The 17,840-nt window shown below is 37.6% G+C and overlaps 1 protein-coding gene across 3 annotated transcripts; it reads left to right on the top strand.

Annotated features, from left to right (window-relative positions):
- The first annotated feature begins 4,824 nt into the window (after positions 1-4,824).
- Positions 4,825-12,298, top strand: LOC111194335 (sterile alpha motif domain-containing protein 3-like). Of its 3 annotated transcripts, none has more exons than XM_049485473.1 (6): positions 6,051-6,281; positions 6,397-6,508; positions 9,337-10,389; positions 10,576-10,731; positions 10,964-11,056; positions 11,374-12,298. In XM_049485473.1, the coding sequence occupies exons 3-6, from the start codon at positions 9,361-9,363 to the stop codon at positions 11,668-11,670; spliced, it is 1,575 nt and encodes a 524-aa protein (XP_049341430.1). In that variant the 5' UTR covers positions 6,051-6,281; positions 6,397-6,508; positions 9,337-9,360; the 3' UTR covers positions 11,671-12,298. The 3 variants fall into 3 exon arrangements, with proteins under 3 accessions (XP_049341428.1, XP_049341430.1, XP_049341429.1); XM_049485472.1 differs by having other exon boundaries at positions 6,397-9,174; XM_049485471.1 differs by lacking the exons at positions 10,576-10,731; positions 10,964-11,056; positions 11,374-12,298 and adding an exon at positions 4,825-4,899 and having other exon boundaries at positions 6,215-6,281; positions 6,397-9,174; positions 9,337-9,647.
- Positions 12,299-17,840: the final 5,542 nt, after the last annotated feature.

Here is a 17,840-nt window from a genome sequence, read left to right as displayed (position 1 = left end):
ATGGTTCAGTAATGGCTACAGAAGGAATTTGAAGACTAAAAATTTCAAGACTAAAATCAGTGCCCCCTGCTGTATATGGGGTTGCATAGCTGGTGAGTTTCCATCACACTGATGGTTAGTTACATATGCTCTTTTAATCTGTGGAAGGTGCTGGAACAACATATCTGAACTTAACCCCTTGGACCCTGTGTAGAAGCCCACAGTTCAGGTTGTCACTGGTTACAACTATATTACAATCATAATTAACAGACATAGTTGAGTTATGTCTTATGAGTCTTATGAGTTATGATGTATAAGCCCTAAGATTGAACCCTGTGGGACTTGAGACAAAATGCTCATTTCACAATAGTTTATGCAGTAGGATCAGGGGCGTAGCAGCAAATTCGGGGCCCTGTACACTCTCAGTGACAGTGGGCCCCTATCCATGCCAGTACACAAGGAACGTGAGCAAAAAGTTTCATGGGCCCCTCTCTCTAATGGGCCCTGGGTAGTCAGGTCCACTTTTCCCCCCACTACCACGCCCATGAGTAGGATTAATAACTAAAATGTAAATCTACACATTATAGAATCTGCTGGAATATATTGGCCTCAGATAGGACAGATACTACCTTCAGACATCTATATATTTACCCCTTATGCTGAATTTTAGTGAATTAAGCCGGTATAAGGAGCTTTTATTGCACACACATCTCTACCTAGGGCCTACGGTCATCGTGCCAAGATGTCAAGAGGGATACACAGCTCCATGGACGTAGCTAGCCCTCTTTTAGGAGTACTCCTATCCTAAATGAAAAAAATAAACAGTTTTTTTGTTGTTTTTGTTCTCTAATAAACTGAAGCAAATGTTCAAACCTTAGAAAGAATTTTAAGAATGAAAATGTAACATTTTCTCGCAGTGCAAATGGTATGATCCACTTTTTCTGTGCTCTGCCATGTGCTGAACACACACAAACACACACACACACACACACACACACACGTGTGCTCACCATCAAATAACACTCCTTTTGCTGTTATTGTCCAACACTTTTAATTTAAGACACTGACACTGTTCTCTGTTTAACATGGAGAGATGGAGAAGCTACCGGGGATCATATGGGACTCTATAGGTTTGTTATTGTTAAAAAAGTGGGTTGGGGTGCTCAGCAGCTCTTAAATTCTATGCATAGCTCCCAACACTGTTCCTGCTCTCTGGTTCCCAGTTGAGCTACCGATACAGGCTCCACAGGGTATGATATCTGAGTAGAATATATATATATATACGGCTCTGTGTTGAGAAGCTGTAAAACCATTGCTCTACAAACTTCCTCCTTAACATCAATTTTCAGAGTTAATTGTTTGCCAGAACGATCAAGGATTTGGATAAATGATGCTATTGTAATATTAGCTCACAGACAAGCTTACAGACCCCCAACCCTCGCAGTACAGCCAACACAGTCAACACATCCACAGCGTTTTAAAGCAGAAGACAGATTGTGAGATGAATAAATAAAGAAAGCTATTCTTTCATGGGCCCCGCCTCCCTGCAGATGGGTTAGACGACAGCTGTAGATATTTAAGCATCATCCTCAAACAGAATTATTTCACTTCTGCTCACGTCGGCTCCCAAACCTCATGATTATTGCATGGCTCGTGGCTACTTGACTTCATCAGAGCAGGTTTCCATTATTTACAAACTGAAGACAATCGTGAGAAGTGAATCGCGGGGTGTGAGACACTACAACCAAGGGAAAGAAAGAAAGAAAGAAAGAAAGAAAGAAAGAAAGAAAGAAAGAAAGAAAGAAAGAAAGAAAGAAAGAAAGAAAGAAAGAAAGAAAGAAGCGGGAGAGAAAAGGATGAATAATGGATGAAAAAGAGACCTTTTTTTTCATGCTCACGCTGCATAAGTAGCCCCACTAGCCACCCGGCTAATCCAGCGGTCGTGGGGGCTAACAGTGTGCGGCAGACGTAAAGAGAAACAGCTCTTAAACGGCTGGAGGGAATTTTAATCCACAAAGCAGCATCTGGTGTCACACACCCCAAAAAAAATCAAGCTAAAAACAGTGGCTGATGGTATATGGTAGCATTTTACTGTGTAAGAGATACTCCAGAAGAAGACAGGATAGGCACAATGAGATGCTGTGAACTGTTTAATGCATAATGCTGCTTAATATATCACCATTTGTTCTCACTTTGAGGAGGCACTTTTAAAATTCAACAAAAATAACAGTTTTTAAATTAAATTATGCAAGCCTTAAGTCAGCTTGACTTAAAACTATATGTCAACCTATTAAAAATGTTTATGTCAAATGAACGATCAAGGATTTGGATTTTAACAACCTACTCAAGAACGTACAAAAATTCTATTGGGTCCTGGCTTTTGAAGAACAGGGTGAATGGAGAATAATAAAGCGACTTCACTCTGTAAATAGACATAATTACAAAATGCTCCCATATGCTCAGTTGAAAAAAACAAGAAGGTGGTCATAATGTTATGTTATGATTGGTGAATACAAAAATATACAAAAAATAAGCAGATACTATTTAACATTTAAGTCTCTACTACAGTGGCGAGAAAAAGTATGTGAACCCTTTTGAAATGTTATGGTTTTATGCATAAATTTGTCATAAAATGTGATCTGATCTTTATCCAAGTCAAGGCTACTGACAAATATAATGTATCTAAAATAACACACAAAAAATGTATGATTATTCAAGTCTTCAGTATGAACAACCATAAAAACATCATAACGATATTGATAAAAGTAGGTGAATTATTGTGATAATTTCCTCAAAAAAAACATAGATATTGCTAATGTGAAGGTGCGGACTAGAGCTAATTCTATCAGATAATAAAACATTCAAATTTTTTGAGTTTTCTCTGCACAAGAATGATACAAATATGTCAGGACTGATAACGGGTGCTTCCGTCCACAGTATCACAAGGATAGTAAAAATACGTCTTAGAAAGGATTACCACCCACAGTGGACAGTGCAGTGGTTGTGAATGATCATGACCAGTGGCATCTGGCTAGAACTGTCTGTGCAAAATCACATCCAGATTTAATGCAGGAGATATTCTGCATGCATATTTCACAATGCAAATAACCTGATAAGTAATTAACATTGTTTGCTTTGTAAAATAGTTCTTTAAACACATGTAAAAGCCTGTTTTGAGTGTTTATTGTGAAATTTATATCATATTTATGTATGACATGTATGATAAAAACGTGGTTTTGTTTACTTGTGTTCTCTTGTTTAACATTTTAAATGAGGATCTGAAGCCACTTATAGTGGCTTAGATATGCAGAGACTGAGGAAATGAGGACATCAATCACGTTTTACAGCGCTGTACTGTATTGTCGCTGCTGTAATAAAATTGTAAGTAGAGTCAGAAGGGAGACAGAAAAAAAGGTTGAAGTGTACTTTAATGTATGTTAATTTAATAAGATTTCATTCCAATTCATTCTAAGTAGCTGGAATTCCAACAGCATAGCAGCCATCTTTAAACTCCCTTTAAAACTTTTGTTTTTTGTTAGTTTTGACCACTAGATTTATTTAGGAGATTCTGTAATCTTACCTGGCTGGCTCCTGGACTGTAATTCATTACAGATGTAGCTCAGATTTTTGCCAGAACAGCTGTGCCAGCTGGGAAATAATAATAAAAAATAAAGTGTGAAAAAAAACAGCAAATAAGAATATAAAGAAAAATAACAGAACATACAGTAAATATGCATGTAACAGCAGTGTGTTCCTTATGCATGAGCGTGACTGCAATCAACATCTAGTCCTTAAGCTAAAAGACCTTTTTGACCACGAGAAAGACCCAGATCCAAACTAAGTTGGATCAGTGCACAGCAAAGTAAAGAAAAGTCTAAATCTTATTTCACCAAAACATTTTCACTAAAATCAGTTATGTCTTCATACATTGAAGACTTTTGTCAACATCCTCTAGTTCACCATCAAACATGTCAGTATGAATTCTAAGCAAACTAGAACTAACACACAACAATTGAATCATTTTCTGACTTTGTCTGAACCAAGAGAACTAAAATATGACATATAAATGCCCACACCAGCTGCAATTTTCAGCCTAAGGTGGTAAAGTCAGCCTAACTAGTCTCTTTTAATGTCCGACATGCTGTAGCAGAGCTTTGTTGTCATATTTGAGCTTTCACTCAAGCTTTAAAATTGAACATTTACTCAAACTGACACAACTTTTCTCACTGGGTCCGCCTCTGCTTTATTCTCCACTCTTTAATCCTGAACAGATCTCCAGTTCTTGCTGAGAGGAAACGTCCCAATTATCTGCTTTTTCAGTCCCAGCACTGCACTAAATGAATGATTTCATGGGGCCAAAATATCTCCATTGTAAGTCTCACTGCAATTTACTGACCATACAGGTCAGTATTAGTGATGCTTCTTTTATAATGACCACCGGGATTTCTTCTCCATCTTCAGTCTTAAAATCAACTGTCAGCCACATTTATAGTTTTGAAAAAATTAACTTTGTAAACAGGCATTACACTGAAAAAACAAACTTTTTGGTATAGTAAAATATACTTAATTAACTTTGATAAAGTCTACACCGTAATACTAATATTCAGTCAAAACTAAAAAAAAATAAGTAAGAATATAAATATATACACAATTTATTCATGTAATAAATTTACTGTGTTGTGTGAGTAAATCTTACTAGAAACATCATAGTTATATTTACATGTTTTTTTGTCAATGTACATAAACCTAGAAATTCGAAGTAAATTTTAACCAAACAATACAACTAAAAAAAAAAAAGTCCGCGCATGCGCGTATGCGTGTTCAACTAGACTTGATACGCGCCTTTTTTTAAGCAAGTTCAGAGCAGTTCAGAGCCAGCACGGAGGTGCTGCTGCAAGACTGGATCCAGTCGGGTGTTAGGTAAGCTCCTGCTTTAAAGATAAGGTTGTGCCGGCGCTGCCCGCTATCTATCAGGCACGGCCAGCCGTGTTTTAGCGTTGCCCGCAAGCTGCCGGGCACGGCTAGCCGTGTTTTAGCTGCCCGCTAGCTGCCGGGCACTGCTAGCCGTGTTTTAGCTGCCCGCTAGCTGCCGGGCACGGCTAGCCGTGTTTTAGCTGCCCGCTAGCTGCCGGGCACTGCTAGCCGTGTTTTAGCTGCCCGCTAGCTGCCGGGCACGGCTAGCCGTGTTTTAGCTGCCCGCTAGCTGCCGGGCACGGCTAGCCGTGTTTTAGCTGCCCGGTAGCTGCCGGGCACTGCTAGCTGTGTTTTAGCGTTGCCCGCAAGCTGCCTGGCACGGCTAGTCGTGTTTTAGCTGCCCGCTAGCTGCCGGGCACGGCTAGCCGTGTTTTAGCTGCCCGGTAGCTGCCGGGCACTGCTAGCCGTGTTTTAGCGCTGCCCGCTAGCTGCCGGGCACAGCTAGCCGTGTTTTAGCTCTCCCGTTAGCTGCCGGGCACGGCTAGTCGTGTTTTAGCTCTCCCGTTAGCTGCCGGGCACGGCTAGTCGTGTTTTAGCTCTCCCGTTAGCTGCCGGGCACGGCTAGTCGTGTTTTAACTCTCCCGTTAGCTGCCGGGCACGGCTAGCCGTGTTTCAGCGCTGCCCGCTAGCTGCCGGGCACGGCTAGCCGTGTGTTTTAGCTCTCCCGCTAGCTGCCGTTAACTGTGTTATGTAAACTGTATACTAAAATTATGTTAAAGGATTTGTGGGGTTCTGTTGTATGTTGTATTGTGTATAATGATTATAATCGTGTTTTATTTGAAACTGTTTGTTAGCCCAGAAAATGCTCTGAATGCATTGCCATGTTTCATTAACTTACAATCATTAAATCAAGTGTCACAGAATTTGACAAGGTTATCAAATTAACATTATTATACAATATTGTATGAAACATTACATTAAATAATAAGTGTTCCACTGCAAATGTGAAAATTAGTGACCAAATAACCAGGCATGTATACATTCCTAATGATGCCCATTCATGGTAAAGAGAAAACATATGTAATGCTCTCTAATTGATAAGATTAGTAAAATACTCAAATGAAATGTTTTTACATTAAAAAAAAAAGTGTAAACATTTGTTAAGCTTAATGCATTAGGCTGCTTTTCATCAGTATTTTACAATTTTGGTTATCCAGTTTAGTCTTGTCATTTAGTTGTTATTATTCCAGTGTAAGTTAATTTGTAATGTGTTGTTCAAAATCATATTAACATTTTCTTTCAATTAACATTGTACCTGCAGGGTAGTGGCGGGTAAATTGAGGGCTGTGTGAGTGGAGAACACTCCAACTTTCATCTTGTTCAGGCAGGTAAGGATCTTTTGAGAATTTTTTTTCTCTAGTCATTCCGGACACTGCATAATACCAGGATACAATTATTGTTCTATTGTTTTAATACTGCTTTTTTTCCCCTTCTTTTTTTTAGAGTCTCCTTACTTTCAGAACAAGCTGTTGCAGTGGACAGAATAGGCCTTAGGTCAGCTTAGGAGGAGGACAGACTTGACTGGTTTGAATGCTGGTGTCATCAGAGAGAAACAGTAGGCTTCCAGTATTATGAGATTATGTTATGTTATGGTTTTGCAAAATTTGCGACTTCAGGGCATCAAAACGTTTAGAGCTCTTAAAGCATTATAGGTTAAAACACCTACACAGCAATCAAGGCCACTCACTACCCTGCTTGTACTCTAACTGTCATTGTTCGTTTAAAGGTTGGGGTGCTCTTCGCGCACATTTGTCTAGAGACCATACACAAAGTGAACATTTAGGGCAAAATGTTTTTTCTTGTCTGATATGTAATTCATGTTTTCACACAGAGAGGCAATATTTTGAACATCTTGGAGCTCATCTGAAAAAGCACGAAACTGTTAACTGTGTTTTTAAAGATTGTGACTATAGTACTAATATATATTCAACCTTTGCCTCGCATAAAAGTAGGAAGCACAATCCTCACTGCCTTGAAGATTTTAAACAAATTGTATTACAAACATATTCTTGTCAGGCAACAGAAGACAATTTGTTGTTAGAAGAAAGTGAAGTTGCATCTGAAAAACCATTAGTCAGTGAGAGTGAAGATGTGGGTAAAGTCATTGTTGATCAGCTTTGTTCCTTATTTCTTAAATTAGACTGCATTTTCAATGTGCCGAGTAGATGTATAGATGAGATTGTAGACGAGCTTCGGTTTATTACCTGTACAGCATCTGCACCCGTTGTAAGTAACGTTGTCCGTGACACGTTAGAAAAATATAACTGCACTGTTGAAGAATTGGCAGTAACAGATTTGGTAAATGGCATTTGTGAGTTAAATCCTGTAAGTGCAGCCTTAGGTGAAGAAGGTCCTCTTGGCACAGCATACCAGAGAAATAAGTATGTAAAGGAACTTTTCTCTATTGTTGAACCATTAGAGTATATCCTTGATGCAAAAGAGGGAAAAACATTCCAATATGTACCAATTTTGCAGTCCTTGTCACAAATTTTGAAAAATAGTGACATTCAGGAGAAAGTTTTTAGAGAAAGACCTTGTTCTTCTTGTCGATATAATAGTTTTCGTGATGGTTCCCACTTCCAGGAAAACCAGTTTTTATCTGGAGAGGAGCTAAGACTTTCAATACTACTGTACTCTGATGATTTTGAAATATGTAATCCGTTAGGAACCTCTCGTAAGAAGCACAAAGTAACCAGTGTTTACTGGGTTTTGGCTGATATTCCGTCTGTATTAAGGTCTACATTATCATCAATTTATGTGGCTGTTTTGTGCAAGGCAGATGACATAAAGAAATTTGGCTATCCTCGAGTGCTAGAGCCATTGTTAAATGATTTGAAAAGCTTTGAAGAAGAGGGACTTTTTGTACCCTGTTTGGGAAAAATCATAAAGGGCACAGTATTTTCTGTGATTGCTGATAACCTTGGAGCCCACTCAGTTGGGGGGTTTATTGAAAGTTTCAGTGCATCATACATTTGCAGATTTTGTATTGGAGAGCGGTCCCAGTTTCAGGAGCTTGAAGTCAGAACTGGAGCATTTCCCAGCAGAACAAAACACCACCATCAGTTAGATGTTGAAGCAGCACTGGCTAGTAACACCCATAGCCATGGCGTTAAGAGGCACTGTGCCATTTCAGAAAGGCTGAGTCATTTTCATGTGACAACAGGTTACCCACCTGATATATTGCATGATTTACTGGAGGGTATTGTACCTGTAGAACTGGCGTTGTGCTTGGACATCTTGATTAAGAAAAAGTATTTCTCTCTTGAAGAGCTTAACTGCATCATCCAGCGGTTTCCATATAAGTGGAAAGACAGGACAAACTGTCCCCAAGTTATACCACCAACATTTGCCTTGCGTAAAACCATTGGTGGAAACGCACACGAAAATTGGTGTCTACTGAGGCTGTTACCATTTATGATTGGCCCCAAAATACCTGAAGAGGAAGAGACATGGCAGTTGTTGATGACACTCAAAGATGTTGTTGAGTTGGTGATGTCCCCTGCCCATACAGATGAAAGTATTGGCCACTTAGATAGCCTAATTGCTGAGCATAGATCTAGATTTATCAGTGCTTTTCCTAAGGAGAAATTGATTCCAAAACACCATTTTGTAGAGCATTATCCAGGACTTATTAAAGCTTTTGGCCCTCTAGTGTCCTTATGGACAATGAGGTTTGAAGCAAAGCACCACTTCTTTAAGAAGATAGTGAGACACACTAACTGCTTCCGTAACATTTTGAAAACTATGGCAAGAAAACACCAGTGCATGATTGCATACCATCTCCACGGATTAAATGTAAAAAAACGTGCCGTTTCTGTATCAAGCGTATCAAGAGTTCCACTACAGGTAGTACATGAAAACATACAAGAATTCATATTGCAGAAGTTTCCTGAAGAAGCAGCTGTTCATTTCACAAGCAAAGTAGAATTTCAGGGCACCAGTTACGGTATTGGCATGATGCTGGTATATAGATCCACAGGTGGGTTGCCTGACTTTGCAGAAATACTGCAAATTATTGTTGTTCAAGACAGCTTAGTTTTTGTAGTTAAATTGCATAGTGCGTGGTACTTTGAACATTTTAGATGTTTTAAGCTGGAGTCCACAAGCATAGTCAAGGTAATAGACCAGTCAGAACTTGCTGACACACACCCATTGGCTGCCTATGCTGTGGAAGGCAATCGAATGGTTTCTCTGAAACACCACATCTGCTTATCAAACTAGGTGATGTATCACTTTACCTTTACTTTACCTAATTACAAGTATTGAAACTTGTAATAAAAGGTACTTTTTGAAATGCACATGCACATATTTGTAGCCTGCATTAATCATAGAATATTTAGTTTTTGCTGTTCTCTCATTAAATAATGTCTTCTTTCTCTCCAGACATTCTGCTTGACCAAGGCTGTGATGATGTCAGGCCCAATTCAACTGCGTGTTGTTATTGAAGATAGTCAAGTTCACAAGTTAGTCCTAGCAGGTGGAATCCCAAGCACTGTAGATGAACTTCTGGCAACAGCCCAGAATCATTTTCATCTCCAAGGAAGTTTTACTGTTATGTACATGGACAAAGATTTTGATGACCAGTTCTTCACTCTAATGTCAACCGATGTGATTAAGGACAAAGACACAATCAAATTGGTTAAAACAGAACCGTCTGTTGTTCTAACATTTACTCCCATCTCTGAGACTGATGCTTCCTCCCCAGCAGCGTCACTGGATCGGTCTTTCCAGGATGATGGTTCTTCAGTGAGTTCATCCGACACAGTCATTATACAACAGCCCCCAGAGCATCGATCTCAACCATGGCCTGTTGATTTTGTGGTTCCCACCTTTTCATTTAATGTGGAAATGCTCCTCCAAGCAGGATGCAAGGCTTATGAAAGTGATGGATCACTCCTTCAGAATCCAAGCATAAACTCTGACATACTAGAGAAACTTGCTGAAGCAATATTCCACTACACTGCCTACCCCACTGGTCTGCAAATACAGGCAGTTGTAGAATCTCTGATCAACAAGTATCCATGCTTAAAAGAGCCTGGAACCTCCTTTTCTGGAATGTATGGGTGGCAGCAGCGTCTAAAGTACAAGATGGCAAACTACCGTTCTAAAATGAGAAAACAGGTACCTTGTCCTGAGCTTGATATCAACTCCTTGAAAAGGAAGTCCCCTGGTGAGAAAAATCCTGCTAAAAATTGCAAGAGACCGAAGAGGGCAGAAGTGAACTACCTTCCTCCACACCCAAGTGGAGAAACGAGCAACAGTCTGGAGAAGGAAAGACAAGAGCTTCTTTATGAAGTAAAGAAGAAGAACAACACCAAGGTCATTCAAGACAAAATGGCCAAAACGTTCTCCTATCGAAGGATTGAGGTTGTGAGTGGTAGTCCAGCGGCGGATGAGTTCAGAGAGAGATGGCCTGCTTTGTTTTGTGAAGCTGAGGTAGGTGAACCGCAAATTTAAAAAATGTAAAAAGAAAAATTCTCACATTGTTAAATTTTTTTTTTAGTTTTTGAGTTGATAAACATATAGTAGGAACACTCAGTAGTAGGATTTCCGTTCTCTTCATTTTGTATCAGATCATGTGGTCCAGTTCCTAATGTACTCTTCACTTTTTTGTGATTTCAGATCAAAGAGGAATTCAGGAGAATAACTACGGTTTCCTTAGAGCAGACCTTCATGCGCAAACTTGACTACTACACTCCAAAACTTCTTGCCCTGATGAAGGTCAAAGGAGGTGTCGTGGGGACCAAGCTGAGACCACACTTGGACAAAATGTGTCAGGTGTGTTCTTTTTCTTTTCTAATTTGTTGTTCATTTTTAAGGTACATAAATACAGCCCCATGCATGTACATACAGCACAAATCCTATCACTGTGTAACTTCTGAGTACTCTTTGTCAAGTGAGCACACAAGCATTTATTTGCAAGGAGCAGTGACTTAGGCAACACATTTTGTTGTGAATCATACATTGGATGAGCCATGCGTAATGATTCGTTGTCTTCATTTGTTTGCAGGATCAAAGCATTGAAATGAGACGAGATGCTATTATCCGCAGCCTCATACTGTACCTTGGTGAGAAAGAAGAAGAACTTTTTAAAGATTGCCTGGTAATTCCTTTTTTCTATTTTCAACAGTACAGTTTAAAATTGATGTGCAAGTTTACTTTAAAATTAACAGTGGAAGGCATGAAGCGAGCTTAGTCATAAATGGTCAAAATCTTATATTGAGGGGAGGGAGGTGGGGTAAGTATATTCTCAAGAATTGCAAACCAGCACAGTTAACCGTCCGTACAAATTTCACTGTAAATAGATTTCATTTATCTCTCCCTTTTTTCTTTTTTTTATTTTAGCAAGCTGTGCTGGGAAAATTTTATTTCAACTGATTCTGAATGTTTCATTTTTGTTTTCTTTTCAATTTTATGCAGGAAGATAACCGCAGTGACGTGACTGAACACCTCCTTAAGATATTGGTCATCCATGGTGCTGAGGGAGAGGATCCAGTGGATGTCTCAATCCTTCTTGATGGTGCAGAGATCTTGCCGGGATGCTGCAACACTGCCAAAGCTTGTGCGCTGCTCATGGGGCTAATTTATGCTCTGAATCTGGCATACCCTTTGTCACTGCGATACACTTTTGAGGTGTTCCAGAAGCTTTTCCTGGAGCTGGATGTAATTAAACTGTCCCCGAAGGTACAAGCTTTAAAGTCAAAGTTGCTGTCTTAAGGACTACTGCAATGGCACATACTTCTCAGCTGATGGTACATCCTGATTGACTGGTCAGCAGTTCAGTTCATTTCAGTTTGCTGACCACTACACTGGACCTTCCTCTCACAAACTGCAGTTTGTTGTTCCATGGGACTGTCCACTGTCCAGACACCCAGACCTTGAATTTCATTTTTAGGTATGTGCTTGGCCCCAATGGCTGCAGTGATGTACTGTTTGCATTGTTGTGGATAATTTACAGGATTCTGAGTTCCTTTTCTTGACTGTTTTATGGGACATTGCCCAATTTTCCCTAGTCCTCAAAGTTTGCTTTGTAAGTCATGCCTCAGTTCTTATTGGTAAGTCCTGACTTTTGCCCAGGTTCCTGTCGCTACAGTTGTAAAGTAGGTATTTCTTTACAGTGAGCCATTTAATTTCAAATCACTCATACTGCTCTCAGCTGAATGTACAAGTGATACAAAGTAATTCCACAGATGTTAAAAAAATGTTTTAATGTGTTTAGTGCACAGTTTCAGACTGTTTGAATGTTTTAATTACACTCCATTGTTTTACTGCATTCACTCTCAAATATTGGTCATGCGAACATTAAGTGGCTTCTAATATTGACCAAATAAATGGTTGAAATATATTGTATTTGTTTTTTTTTTTTTATCATAAATGTACATTGTGTACATAGAGACATCATTTGGTAAAGTTTACGTGCATATAATGAGTAATATATATTTATATAACCAAGTAATTTACAATGTAAAACAGAAAAAAGCATATAGAATTAAAGATATTATTTTATAACATATTTACTTAATTTTTTTATGTAATGACCTTTCTGTCTATGAAGGAAAACTAAATGAACTTTACCTAATCAGTTTAAGTACATATCATTTTTGAATTAAATATAATTAAGTAACCTTTACTTAATGACTTCAGAAAGGTTAGGATTGGTGGCATGTACATTTTACTTGATTTTTGCAAGCAAGTTTTACTTGATATTCCATCAGTAAAATTTACTTAAAAAATGCTAGTGCAAATTGTTACGAGGATTTTATTAAGTAAATCTTACAAGTTATTTTTTTCAGTGTAGAATGGGACATCTTAAAGGCATCTGGAATGAGTGTTATAGATTAAGACCATTGTATGTCTTTGGGATGAGCTTAATATGTAAAATGGAGCTTCATCACTTTAATTCATCCTAATGATGCACAATGGAGCTTCTTCAGATCATCTCATCCCAAAAATATACAATAGAGCTTCAGCACTCCAACTCATCCCAAAGATATACCATAAGTTGGAGTGACGAAGTCCCACTGTATGTTTTTTGGGATGAGCTATAGTGGCAAAACTATGTTGTACATCTTTAGGATAAGCTGGAGTTATGAAGTTTTGTTGGGAACTATTTTCTTTACTAAAAAGTCCATTGAAGTACATTATTTGAAAGTGTAAAAACAGACCATTGTCTTTACTAATTACCACTTAAAGAACACTTTTTAGTAGTGTAGAATCATTGTCTTTACTAATTACCACTTAAAGAACACTTTTTAGTAGTGTAGAATCATTGTCTTTACTAATTACCACTTAAAGAACACTTTTTAGTAGTGTAGAACAATTGTCTTTACTAATTACCACTTAAAGAACATTTTTAGTAGTGTAGAACCATTGTCTTTACTAATTACCACTTAAAGAACATTTTTAGTAGTGTAGAATCATTGTCTTTACCAGTGTTGGGCACGTTACTTTGAAAAAGTAATTAGTTATAGTTACTCGTTACTTCTCCAAAAAAGTAACTGAGTTACTAACGGAGTTACTCCACTATAAAAGTAACTAGTTACCAGTAAAAGTAACTATTGCGTTACTTTTTATTATTCGCCCGTCAAAAAAAAGGAAATCAATTATGCATTTACTATTATTATTAGAAAAATAACAAACGAAAATAAACCCAAAATGTTGACAAAAATATAATCTAACGAATTTCAAAAAAATAAAACGAAATTCTCCACACAACCAAAGAAGATTACTAAAACTTGTAATACTGAAAAAAGTGGAAAAACGCGTCTGGGGATGAAATTAAACAAACCAAGCCACACTCAAAAGAAATATGTATATATAAAACATAATAATAGACAAAAACAACAATTTAATGCCCGTTAAAATGGTATTAATATAACAGCTTCACCAAAAGAGAATAGAGCTTAGATCGTGCCCAAAAAATCCGACCCGACCCAGCCCGAGCCCGTGCACGTTCTGCCCAAGCCCTACCCAACCCGAACCATAAACTGTCATTATGAGCCCGACCCGATCCGCCCCATAAACTGTCTGTTTTCGGGCTGATTGAATGAGCGAAATATAATCAGAATTATGTTAATTAACACTGTAACATAGAAGCATAGAACTATTATTTAATTTAAATGATTTTTAAGAACAGCTACACACAGTGCTGCAAGTCAAACGCGGAGGCGTTCACGTGCGCCCAGAGCTACGTAATTACATTTTTCATTTTTATTATGGTTTAATTTTATTTTGTTTTTATTTTTTCTGTTCAGTAAGTTTTTAGGGTGGGCTTGCTAGCGCAAGCGCTTTACACAAGAACACTTTTAAGTAATGTAGAACCATTGTCTTTACTAATTACCACTTAAAGAACACTTTTGAGTAGTGTAGAACCATTGTCTTTACTAATTACCACTTAAAGAACGCTTTTTAGTAGTGTACAGACATTGTCTTTACTAATGACCCCTTAAATATTTTTTTTAGTAGTGTAGAACCATTGTTTTTACTAATTACCACTTAAATATTTTTTTAGTAGTGTAGAACTATAGTTTTTACTAAAGAATCCCTAAAGAACAATTTTTAGGTGTCTAGAACCCTTGTCTTTATCTAAGACCCCAAGAAAAAACATTTTATATGAGTGTACAAGCATTATTTTTACAACTACCCCTTAAATAAATATTTTAGGAAAATAAATACATTATTTTAATCAAAGACCCATTTGAAGGACCCTTATTACAAGTGTTAAACTATTGTCCTCACTGAAGAATTTTTACAGAACCCTCCTTTAAGTGCTGTATGAAATATAGGTACTGTATTGTCATAAAGAGCCGATTTTGCAAAGAACTGCATGAAGTCTAATGCATTATACAGACTACCAGAGAAAAGCTACAAAAGGAAAGATCTAGCGGATATAATTTAAGTACTCTTGAGAGCCTTCCAGAGTCTAACGCGACAACAGCCCACCTGTTACCTTTTTATTTCCCTCTATGAACAGTTTGGTTTGGACCGTCTTAAAGGACAGAGAGCGGATTGGTCTTCCTTGAAGCGCGGCTATAGAGACTTCATCAAAAACGCTCCCAATCCGCTTCCTGATGGGTGCCACCTGTTCTCCTTCCAGCCTGAAAAATATGCACATCAGAGAGGGAGGAGAGAATTGTCAATGTAATAGGACACTGAGGAGATTCTCTCTCTCTTTCTCTCTCTGTTTCTGCCTCAGTAATATGGAACCCCTCAGTTACTGAAGGTAAATTGTTTTAACTGTGTGAAGGTGTAATTAAACATGTTCTCTGTGAGTTCTGTTGGTCTACCTGTAAGCTCTTAGTCTCAACTATACAATCCTTTAGGGCACTCACGGTGGGCTTACCTCAGTGTGGAAAACCCTGATACATTGGGACATGAGTAAAAGTGGGATATTTTGGCATTTGCGATGCCTCTTTGTGACATGAAGAATTTACTTACAAGATAACAACAATATTACTTTACTAAAGGACTAGAAGGTTCAAATAACACAAAATGAGTTACTACTGTATACTGCTGTGTACTACTGTATACCTCCTTAATGAACAGGTCATACAGGAGTGGAAATTTCTACAGGGCAGGGCACTACTCATATGAGAGCTTTCTTCTATTTGTCCTCCTTTAAAATAACAGTTCAGATAAATATTAAATGAATAGGATTGATCACTGACACAAAATGCAGTCAGTCAGCCAATAAATGTTTGGTATCTGACATATTCAGACCCGGACTGACCTATACACTCATTACACATATTGTTTAGGGATCCATTGGTCTCCCCCTTAGTCAAGTTATGGTAAATTAGTGTCCTATATCAATCAGAAGATGAAGCGAAGCTATCCTTAAGGACATAAAAAGCTGAAAAAATACTCTACAAGAGAGAGCACACTGGGAAGACAAGTAAACTTGTGATCATTCTTCTCAAGACTGAATTATTAATAGTTTAGGATCAAGGAGGTGCACAGGTGCACAGTAAACATCCATGAACCACTCCTAGGGTTAGGGGCCAGTCTGATGCCAGTCTCCTAGCATGTCTCTCAAAAAAATCATATAAAGCTCAGTCTCCACAATACTTTGGTATATAAAACAATAATAAACTTCTCCACAAAGCTAAATGTTTGCTTAAATCCTTTTTCCTTGTTTCAACATGTTTTCAGTGGAGTTTTAAGGCAAATTCCAGTGTTTGATAGCAACATCAAGTAGCATAGCGTCTCCAGTTTTAAAGAATCATCATATACTAAATATGTCATATACTAAATATGCGACCGACTGCATATAAGGTCAAAGAGCAGTCATGTTAATTTGAGTTTATGCTGAACAGTTTTTTTTTTTTTTTAAAAAAGGAACACCTAGAAATTAAGACATGTATGCTTTAAATTAGTCACAAATGACTTACCATTTATTTGTTCATTTTGGCCACCCCTCCTTGTAGCTTTGCATTTTAAGGATTACTACCGCAGACATGATTTGGTCAGTGCTTCAATGAGATCATTACATGTATTTTTTTTTAACCACTGATTCAAAAACGCTTTTACAGCACTGTATCTACAAAGGGCCTGAAGTTTTCTAACCACAGAAAGTGTTCTCACACTGTGTAAAAGTTGTTCTCATGGGTAATGTCAAACTGGAAAGGCTAAGAGATATATTTCTTTTTTCCTTTTTTTCTATGTGGATAGTAGCAAACCCAAGATAAATGATCTAAAATTGTTTTGTTTTTTTATATACATTGGTTTTTTATTATATATATATATATATATATATATATATATATATATATTTTTTTTTTTTTTTTTTTTTTTTTAATATAAAGCCAACACATTTCAGTTTAATAACAGACAATGACATTGGCTTTTATTAGGTTAATTACTTTTTAATTATCTTTTAGGTCAGCTTAATAAGAGACCACAATAGCCCACTGATTCAATAGTGACCATCCCTTTGGCGCGAGATCTTAAGGCTTTTATCTCAAAAGAACCTTTAGTGCCTAATATAAAAAGGACATCTGCTGCCAGCAAGTAATTCTAGGTTCATCATTATGCAACAGACCCACCTACTGTTGTTTTTGTGCTCTGTTTTAAAGTCGTACTGTATTTTCAGCAGCTAATTCAAGTTGTTACTGTGACAAATGGAACTTCATGCAGCGCAGCAGATGGCACGACTAAGTCATAAATATGAAGAATAAGACATTTGATAGATGGCATTCCAGAGAGGTCCAAAGTCAGAAACAAATACAACAGCAGTTCCTGGTTAACTGAGTCAGACAAATTACTATCTGAATTTATGAATTGATGCACATTGCTGACAATATAACTAATAAAGCAGTATGTTTTTTTCCTAAACTCCAAAACACAAGTTCCCACCATCCTTTACACTGTTCTGTCAACAATGTACAACCTTAAAGAGGAATTCCATAATTCACTATAAAAAAATAAAAATCTTTGTGTCTTTGTGATGTATCAAGAACCACAGTATCCAGTGTAATGTCAGCATACCACCAAGAAAAACGAACCACATCCAACAGGATTAACTGTGGATGCAAGAGAACACTGTCTGAAAGGGATGTTTAGGTGCTAACCCGGATTGTATCCAAAAAACAAATAAACACAGCTGCTCAAATCAAGGCAGAATTCAATGTGCACCCCTTCTGTTTCCACCAGAACTTAAAAAATTATTGTGGTCTAAAACCAGGTGTTTCAGTTTCATTGTCAAACTTAGAATAAACCCAAATAAACATAACGTTTGCATATTTCTGTCTATAGTGCATAATACCCAGAAATCATATGGAATTTCAGGCCAAAGGTAAAGTGTTTTATTCGCATATTCCATATAGTCACAACTTTTCTGATTTGAGGTTGTAGTTGTTTTAATGTTAGTGCTGACTGTCTAGATAAAT

This window comes from Astyanax mexicanus, chromosome 1 (genome assembly GCF_023375975.1).
Source record: "Astyanax mexicanus isolate ESR-SI-001 chromosome 1, AstMex3_surface, whole genome shotgun sequence".
Classification (NCBI taxonomy): Eukaryota; Metazoa; Chordata; class Actinopteri; order Characiformes; family Acestrorhamphidae; genus Astyanax; species Astyanax mexicanus.
This window is presented reverse-complemented; position numbering and strand designations above follow the sequence as displayed.

Coding starts and splice junctions, on each gene's coding strand:
- LOC111194335 (XM_049485471.1), top strand. CDS start 6,538: ATGTTATGGTTTTGCAAAATTTGCGACTTCAGGGCATCAAAACGTTTA.